Source organism: Hevea brasiliensis, chromosome 2 (assembly GCF_030052815.1).
Source record: "Hevea brasiliensis isolate MT/VB/25A 57/8 chromosome 2, ASM3005281v1, whole genome shotgun sequence".
Lineage (NCBI taxonomy): Eukaryota > Viridiplantae > Streptophyta > Magnoliopsida > Malpighiales > Euphorbiaceae > Hevea > Hevea brasiliensis.
The window spans coordinates 101,655,459-101,665,089 of NC_079494.1; the positions used below are offsets into that span (position 1 = coordinate 101,655,459).

General features: G+C 30.6%; 1 protein-coding gene across 2 annotated transcripts; it reads left to right on the plus strand.

Annotated features, from left to right (window-relative positions):
- Positions 1 to 4,626: 4,626 nt before the first annotated feature.
- On the plus strand, positions 4,627 to 9,130 carry LOC110638710 (cysteine-rich receptor-like protein kinase 10). 2 transcript variants are annotated; one of them, XM_021789334.2, is made up of 5 exons: positions 4,627 to 4,987; positions 6,569 to 6,779; positions 6,892 to 7,129; positions 7,278 to 7,428; positions 8,474 to 9,130. In XM_021789334.2, exons 1-5 carry the CDS (start codon positions 4,802 to 4,804, stop codon positions 8,876 to 8,878), a joined length of 1,191 nt encoding a protein of 396 aa, XP_021645026.1. In that variant the 5' UTR covers positions 4,627 to 4,801; the 3' UTR covers positions 8,879 to 9,130. The 2 variants fall into 2 exon arrangements, with proteins under 2 accessions (XP_021645026.1, XP_021645027.1); XM_021789335.2 differs by having other exon boundaries at positions 4,630 to 4,987; positions 8,477 to 9,130.
- The last annotated feature ends 501 nt before the right edge of the window (positions 9,131 to 9,631 follow it).

Consider the following 9,631-nt stretch of genomic DNA (forward strand, 5'->3'; position numbering starts at 1 on the left):
GTACTTAGATTATCATTTTTATATAGAATAAATTTTAACAATTGTTCCTGAACTTATATAGTTATAACACTACAGTCTTTTAACTTTAAAATGTAATATAAAACCCCTTCAACTTTTAAATTTTATACAGTAAAATCTCTCTGACTTTCAATTACTGATTTTTCTCAATTACTAATTTTTTAGTTAGAAACTGATGTGAATAACTCCTGCATTGCGCTAAGTTAATATTTCTCTCTCATCTCTTATGCAAAGTGTAAAATTATTCTCTTTATGCAAAAAAAAAAAATTATTTTGTCTATAGAGAAAAAAAAGATTCAATTTATACATGGCTTGAAAAAGAAAAAAGAAATACTGATTAAGCTCCATGCTGAAATTGTCCAGGTCAGCGTCTAACTGAAAAACTGGTAATTTGAGGTTAGAGGAATTTTACTATGTAAAATTTAAAAGTTGATGAGATTTTATGTTATATTTTTAAGTTGAGGGACTGTAATATTACAATTAGATAAGTTCAGGAACAGTTGTCAAAATTTATCCTTTTTTATATATGAATGAATTGCCAAATCTTCTTAAAAAAGAATGGTCTCCTTGGGTTAGAATCGCAGTTGATTCACGCTCAAGAGCTTTAGCCCTTTTTTTTTTTTTTTTTGAAAAATTGGAGTTTTTTTTTAAGAAGATTTGAAAAAAACAGAAAAATAGAGTTTCATGTCATACAATAGCTTTCTAAATGAAGAACTAGAAAAATCAGTTTTTCAATTTTCTAAAATTTAACCAAGATTTTAAGAAATAACTTCAAGTTTTTTCAAATTTTTTTTAATACAACAGAAGTTCTATTTTTCAACTGCAATGACTTTTTTTATAACTAATTGAATAATTATTTTAAAAATATTTATTTACAATGATAAAAAAAAAAATTGATCATATTATTGCAAAATAAATGAATGACACTTATTAAAAAATTTTTAAAATAAAATAAGTTTTGAAATATATTCTATAATGATTTATTTTTTTAATTATAAAAGATATGAATAACGTTTTTAGTGTTTGGATTAAAAAAGTTATTTTCTATCATTTGCAACTGAATACATTTTCTATATTTCTCCTTTTTTTCCATAAAAAATGAAAATTGAAATTTTCTAAGAAAATTAAAAAAAAAAAAGAAAATAAAACATTATTTTCCATAACTAAATAGGGTCTTAAATTTCTCTAGGATTCATTCAACTCAGTTAGACATTGTTTGGAATAAATTATTTGTAATAAAAGAATTTAAATGAATTCTCACACAATCATACTTGATTTTTATTTTTTTAAAATGATTTTTTTTAAGTTAAAAAAAAATTTGAATTCTTTCATTACTAAAGATGAGATTGACAAAAAAAGAAATCAATTGAATTAAATTTTTATAAAATTCTAAATTCCAAATAGGGGTAAATGTTTAGTAGGAAACGTCCATTAGCATCACATGAGTTCAATTTGGGAGTTTGGATTTAATCAACAAAATATATGGGAGATAAAAGATTAAATTTAACAACACCACATTCTTCTTGTAATTCAAAAGCTCTATTTAACTTTGATCTCCATTATTACACTGTTGATTTTATTATATAATTGATTATATTATACTATAAAACGCCTTTCTCTCATTTGACTTCAAAAAAAAGCTCTTGTTTTGTTTTTTTTTTCCTTTTTTTTTTTTATTTCTATTCTGCCCTCCAAGAGTTTGGTTGTAGCCCTTAATGACTTTACTCTGCCCCTTCTAGGTAAAGGAGAGTGTCACAAACTGATTTCTGAGCTGAACCAGTACTAGAACTTGGGTTAGCATAAGACTTTCGAAACCTGTAGTAAGCCTAACTATCTCTAACCTGACCATAAAAGCCCAATAAGATAGCCCAATTTCAAGAAAACAAACAAACAGAGTCTGACCATAAATTGGACTATCCAATTGGGAGCATTAATTCACCCGATTTGTAAACAAATAAAATCAGTAATATGAAGAGCTCAGCTCACTCAAATAATACTCAAATCACATATCCAAAATTGGGAGCTCAGCTCCCTCCATCATTAATCATAATTACATTTCAAACATCCAAGCAATTTCAGATAATTAATTTTATAACTCAGAATTACGTTATTACAACCCAAATAAAATAAAATACAACTACTAGTCCATACAAAATTTTAAATTTAAATAGAAGATAATAAAGGTCAAATAAAATATTTTCTGCTTAAACCTACATGGAAAGAAAGCAGGTTAATTTCAATAAAGCCACCTATCACCTAAGGAAAAAAAAAATAGTTAAACAGGGTTGAGCGTTCGACTTAGAGAATAAAATATTGATTTTAAATATAATTTCGATAACTATCTAAGACTAGTGCATTCCTATATATAAAATGCATCATGGTCACATAGTTCAAAACAATTTAACTAATATTTGTATAAAAGATAATATGGAGCACGCACACACCCATGTGTCACATTAATGCATATATATATATATATATATATATATATATATATATATATATATATATATGAAAGTTAATCCCCTATACAACTCTTTCAATCTAATCCCTGCTAGCGAGGTCAACTCAAGTTGGACTTTCGCTTAATGATCCAAATGCGAGGGCAAGTGAGATCAACTCAAAGCCGTACTCACCCCGACTTATCTATATATAAGGATCGGGTCCCAGCAAGATAAGCTCTAGTCGTGACAACCTATCCTACCCATATCCATATTCACATCATACTTAAGCTAACACACACACAGCTTCAAGTTATTTTAAGGCGACATTCACAAACAAATTCAATAACATATGTAGTAAAGGAGTGTGCCTAGCATTTAACTAATTATATACATACATATAAGTGAATGCATAAGCATACATTGAATATAAATTAATAATATTGAAATACAAATAAAATCAATTTCAAACTCACAGATTATTCAAATAGCACTGGGGCGGTTGAGAAGAAGAGAAAGATTTACTTGGATCATCTAAACAATTATATTCAAGAAATTTATCAATATTAACTCCAATCAAAGAACTAAAGAGCCTAAGACATCCTGGGTTTATGCTGAAAATTCGACAGAGTTTTCCATATACCTAGGACCTATCCAATCTATAGAACAACTCAACTAGCACTTCTATATCCAAGGCCTTAGGCATACAATACAAAAACAACACAATGCCCCTCCTGGGCCTGCCAAATAAGCCAATTCTCACATAATTACATAATTCAGTTATTAAGTTTAAAACTAACATTTTGCAAAAATTATTCAAATTAACCCCAAAAATTTTATAATTATTCCTTGCAATCCTTAATAATGTCATTCTACTATTGTAATTGGAATTACAATTTTCTAACTACCCACGAATATTTTATGGATTTTTATTATAAACTCAACATTAGGTAAAAAGAGGAATTTGGAATTCGAGTTTACTTACGTCAATTCTAACACTTGACACACGTTATAGGCTTTTGAAAATAGTAGAAAGCACTATAACATTAACCTACTTCCACAGTGAATTTGACAGCCTGTGTGTCTGGCCCGTAATTGCAATCTCGATCACCAATGAAATTTCTTCGAAATGAAAATGCCTACTCGAAGCTCACAATATTAGGAGTTATAATATAATTTTTATTTAATTAAATAGGCTTATTAAAGACCTGAAAAATTAATGGCAAGTTTGTGAAACTCACAAAATTTTCAGTGTCAGAAAAATTTCAAATTGGTGTCATTCAAAGTTCTAGACGTGTAGGACGCGTTGGTGATCTCAGATTTTGGGTGGAATTTACTGTTTGGGAGAAATCTAGCATGGAAGTCGAAAAGGGCTAAAACTTTTTGTGTTCAATTTGTTCAAACTGCCTAACGAAAATTTATGAAATTGGTGTCTATGGAAAGCTTATGAGATATTGAACAAAAAAGGGGTAAAAGCCGGTTCGATTGGTGGCTAGATTGAATCGATACTCTTGGTGGCTAGATTGAATCGATACTCTTGGTGGCTAGCCAGCTATTCCTCTCTTCTATGAGGTGGCTGATATCTTTATTTACTTTGGGCATGGCTTCCATCAGCATTATCTTGAGGAGTTTATGGTTGAAGCTGCTCCTCAAATTCCTAGCACTCCCAGACACCGTATTAGACTCCTCTGACCTAAAGATTTAGCTATCCTAAAGAATTAGCTATCAAAAATTACTAGAATTGATAAATTGTGTTATTCAAAGAGAATATACATAAATTTTTTCATGATATTTCAAAAAGTAAAAAAACTTAATTTCAACTATTTCTGAGAGTTAAATAATTTAATTAATTTACTAATAATACAAAACTTTAAATTATCAATTTGCCACAAAATAAATCTCGTAGTGAATTATGGCATGTGGTATTTTTTTATAATTTCCACTTTCTTTCTTATTTCATATTAGTATACTTTCTTTCGCACACGGAGAAGGCAAAAAGTCGTTTGCTAGTGGCGTGGAACCTTGGTTAATATTTTATCACAAGTAAACAAAAAAATCAACTGTGAAAAATAGAATTATAGGATATTCTTCTGTAATTTCCTCTATTTTTAATTTCAAATTAAAAAAAAAATTCAAATCAGCTATAACAGTGTCTAGTCAACTCTCATCCCCAACAAAATCATAGCTGGTCTAGATTCCTCCTTTTCCGTTGCATATCTCAGTTTCTCTCGCTTCTGTCTGTCAATGCTAAATTACAAGTAATAAAGCTGGACCGAGAAGACTTTTGGTCTCCTCCTGTTCCTACTCTTTCCTGCCAAGTCGGCTGTTTTGCCCATGCCTTGATGGGCCTTCTTTCCATTCTCTGCTCTTGCCTCCAGAGAAAACTCAAATCCACTGCTTCCGATGTCGCCGATCACGACTTTGAAACTCATGACCTCTTCTTCGATCTCCGTACGCTTCAAATCGCTACCAATTTTTTCTCCGACTTGAACCAGCTTGGTCATGGTGGATTCGGTCCCGTTTACAGGGTACGTATTCCTATATTCTTTGCTCTGTTAGCTCAAATTATGGAACAAAAGTAAATTAGATTCGTATCTCGCGTTTTCCGTGTATGGCTCGAAGGCTTCTTCTTCTTCTTCTTCTGGTTTTCTGGGTAGAGGAAGAATTAGATGGAACGGTGGGACTTGAGAGTAGCTGAGTAAACTAATTTACGGAATTAGCCCTGTAGTGTGTGAATTAGTCACAGGAGTGGTTGCACCTTCTGCATTTAATGCCATTAGTCAGTCGTATAGAGTAATAACGGTAAAATTCTTCTGTTTATTAGTGGTCCACCACTTTATGGAATTCATATAGACTATTTGGGATTGCTTTGGAATTGTTGTTCTAATGTAAAAATTTTTCAAATTTAATTTAAAATTAAATTTTAATAGACGATACTTTTCTTAAGAGCAACTCAAACAGCAATACCGGACTCATAACATATACTCTAGTCTTGAGCTTTGCGCGGGATGGGAATTCGTTTTCCTTTTCATGATTTTTTAAAATTGTTTTGGACCCTGTTTGGTATGGATTTGTTTTTAGTTATTTGGTTTTTGTTTTCTAATTGTCAAATATAATTACATTATTACGACATATTTGTTTTTTAGTTAGTTCTTAAAAGAGAAAAATGGGTTCCTACAGAAAACCCCAAAATTTGGTTGTTTCCAAAATACAAATTTTCAGCTGGGCACAAAAATGGCTCAAATTAGAAAACGGAATTGATAAAAATTGCTTTGGCACGCACTGGTGTTGCTTTCAGTTCAGAGTTGGCAACTTGGAATGGGTCTTTGTGAATTTTGTGTTGGAGTTGTATCAGCTATATCATTTATACTTCAATACATTTAGGGGAGTGTCTTAAGACAAATTTGACAGTACTCTTTAGTTTGTATTTTCACTTTGAGGTAAACGTAAATCACATAATATTACTATTACACAACAATTTGTGGCTATAGTGCACATGATGAATGAGATCTTTACATTAATGGGTTCAAAAAAATCAATGGCTGGATAAACAATGTTTTCTTTATCATCCAGGTGTCATTGTCTGGTATGGTTATAATTATTTCCTTGAATTTATTTATTTATTTTATTTTTTTGGGTAAATGACAACTCGTTTCAAACTTGTTAGAATGTGTGCTATACCAAAAAGAATAGGCTATTAGGTCGAGAGGACCTTCAAAGTAAAATGTTTTAAGTCTTTAACAAAAGCAGAACTGACTATAAATATTTCAAGTCAAGAGATTGTATGTAAAGAATAGACAGATACTTATCATATATTTATTCTCTGTTCCAAAGAATTGCCTGAATGTTGATAAGTTTAATGATGTAAATGTATTGATAAATAGAACTGATCTTTATCAAATGTCTTTTTTTTTTTTTTTTTTTTAATCTTTCAAATTCCCCTTGCTATTTTCTTGTTGAATATATGCCTTTGTTTTATGATACAGCAAGCCAATGCATTTGCAGTGAGATGAGTAACATTTTACATTAATCCTTCTACTGTGGTAGGATGTTTTTATGCCATTTTTTCTGCCAGAAACTATAATTGAATATTTGCTTCTTGTTCAAAGGGATTGATACCAAATGGTCAAGAAGTTGCAGTGAAGAAGCTTTCACTAAATTCAAGACAGGGACTGCGAGAATTCACTAATGAGGTGAAACTCTTGTTAAAACTTCAGCACAAGAACTTGGTCACTTTGTTGGGATGTTGTGTAGAGGGAACTGAGAAGATGCTTGTTTATGAATATCTGCCAAACAAAAGCCTTGATTATTTTCTTTTCGGTAAAAGATCCCTCTTACTTCAAATTTTTCGATAAGATAATTGAAATTTTAGTGGAAAATCAGCTTGAGCTTGGTAAAATTAGGACTAACCAATAAAGAGTTGAAATTTCAGATAAACAGAAATCTTCATCCCTTGATTGGACAACACGGTTTAGAATAGTTACAGGAGTGGCAAGAGGTCTTCTATACCTGCATGAAGAAGCCCCTGAAAGGATCATTCATAGAGACATCAAAGCTAGCAATGTTTTGTTGGATGAACATTTGAATCCAAAAATTTCAGATTTTGGCTTGGCAAGGCTCTTTCCTGGTGAAGACACGCATTTGAATACATTTAGGATTTCTGGTACTCAGTGAGTAAATTCATTTCTTCTTAAAACTTTCAAGTGATAATAGTCTTATTCTCACATATCTATATAATTTTTTAGGGGTAATTTTCCTATGGAAATTTTCTTAAAGAGCTAAGCACGACAAATTAACAAAATTTTTTGTTGAATGCAGTGGTTACATGGCCCCTGAATACGCAATGCATGGATATTTGTCTGTGAAGAGTGATGTTTTTAGCTATGGAGTTTTGCTGTTGGAGATTGTAAGTGGGAGAAAAAATCACGACAGCCACCTTGGTGGTGAAAAGGCCGACATCTTGAGCTATGTAAGTTTGCCAATTTAGACGTTGTTTTTATTATTTATTTTGGTATTGTGGTCAGGTGATATCATGAGTTGGCTTTCACATGCCAAACTAAGTCCACCTCCTTGGTTCAGTTAAAGGCAAACTATCCAAGTTGGGACTATGGATTCATAAGTTGGGAAAATATCTCCCTAAAATAATCTACACTTATGCCTTTCTTCACATAACTGCAGTTATTCAATTAAAATACAAATTTAAACAATCTATTGAGCGAAATGATATCTTGAAAGAAAAATATCGTTGTTCCTTTTCCTAAACTTTCATCAATCAAACAAGTAATATTTATTCATAGATATAAAATTTTAACATTTCTTACCATTAGTCAAAGTAACATGTACACTAACAGCACTAGTTTCCTCTGATTTTATAATTTATATTGTATTATTATATTACAGAAAGTAAGGGAGTGTCTTTTTTTTTTTTTCTTCAATTGTTTGGTTTATAATTATATTGTGTGTTTTTTTTTTTTATATGGTCAATACTCTTCAATCATAATAAAATTTAATTAGAATTTAGTTTAGATTAGATTAGCATCAAGTTATGATATCCTAAACTTGAGAAAAATGGATCTAAAGTTGATGTTGTTGTCAAAATACATCATATGTTTTATTTTATTTGTTTACTGTGCTACTTATTATTTTTATGCAATTTTTCATATTTGATTCATGATTCCCAAATCACAAAATAAGGATTTCATTCTTGATTCCAATATTGATTTGACAATTATGCTGCATAAGTGTGAGACAAATGAAATGACAAATCGGAGATGGCTGAGAACAGCAGTGTGTCCCTTCGTCAGTAGAAGATTTAGGATTTGGACATACATCAGAACTCAAGTCTGCATATAAAGTAAAGTTTCATCAAATTTTAGAATGTCATCAGGAAGCTTTGAATTGCTACCCTGTAATTCAAGTGTTGCTTTTCAACGCCCGTCACTCTTCATTGGAAGCTGTGTAGAAGTCCATTGGTTTAATTGTCTTTGTTTATTTATTTATTTGCTTTTTTGAAGCAGACGTGGATGCTCTATCAAGGAGGAAAGACATTGGATTTAGTTGATCCAACCCTTGATAAGTTCAATCGAGACGAGGCAGCAATGTGCATTCAACTTGGATTGTTATGCTGTCAACAAACCGTGGCAGATAGGCCTGATATGAACTCAGTTCATCTCATGCTTTTGAGCGACTCATTTACTTTGCCTAAACCTGGTAAACCTGGAACTCAAGGTCGTCGAGGACGTTGGACAACTAGTTCCACTTCTGCTTTCACTAAAACTAATACTAACACTAATGCTAATACTAATACTAATGTTAGCAGCACAAGCACTGGCATTGCCAGAGTTTCTGGGGGCAATAGTTTTGTTGAGGAATATTCTAGAAATTCAATGTCTATTTCTTCTATTGATGAAGGTAGGTAACCATCACTTAATTGAAAAGGGTAATTAGGTGCTTTTTCTTCTTTTTTCTCCCAGGGCGTTGGCCATCTCCAGTTGGTGGCTTTATCAGCTTTATATAAATAAATTATTCTTTATTTTATTGAGTGTAAATATTATGCTGTGCTAGTTAACATGTTGCCCAGACGGCAACTTCTTGATGCAAATAGTCCAGACGGCTATTTTTGGATGTAATGGTTTCAAATAATGGATTCGGATATGATTTTAGTTGTGAAATTCCTTGGAATGAAGATTAGTTGATTCTTTAGTTAATTAAATTTATGAAACAAATTAGATTCATTTATTTGAAGTGGATGAATATGCCTAAGAGGTCATTGAAAAAAAACGTTACTTGATCTTGTAACTGCTCATGATATCCTTTCAATCTGTTTAATATTTTAACTTTTAATTTTACAATTTTTTTTGAAATAAACTTTTATTTTTACTATTAGATGAAAGTATGAAACAGCTTTTATATGTTTTATTAGGTTCGATTAACAAAAAAAAAAGCTTTATAGTTACTTTTATTTTATTGTTTCTATTTCATCTATTTTATTATTAAATTAGTGTTTAATTATATATTTAATGATTATTAATAAAGTAAGATTTATTTTATAAAAAAAATTATTATAAAATAATTTAAGTATATATATATATATATATATATATATATAAATATAAAGCAGAGTAGTATTTATAAGGAAATTTTATATAATATTTTTATCGAAAAGTTTGTCA

What these genes read in the sequence shown, in the direction of transcription:
- LOC110638710 (XM_021789334.2), top strand. Translation starts at nt 4,802, where the DNA reads ATGGGCCTTCTTTCCATTCTCTGCTCTTGCCTCCAGAGAAAACTCAAA. An exon ending in TTTAGGATTTCTGGTACTCA is followed by an intron (nt 7,130 to 7,277) that starts GTGAGTAAATTC and finishes TGTTGAATGCAG; the next exon opens with TGGTTACATGGCCCCTGAAT. An exon ending in AGGCCGACATCTTGAGCTAT is followed by an intron (nt 7,429 to 8,473) that starts GTAAGTTTGCCA and finishes GCTTTTTTGAAG; the next exon opens with CAGACGTGGATGCTCTATCA.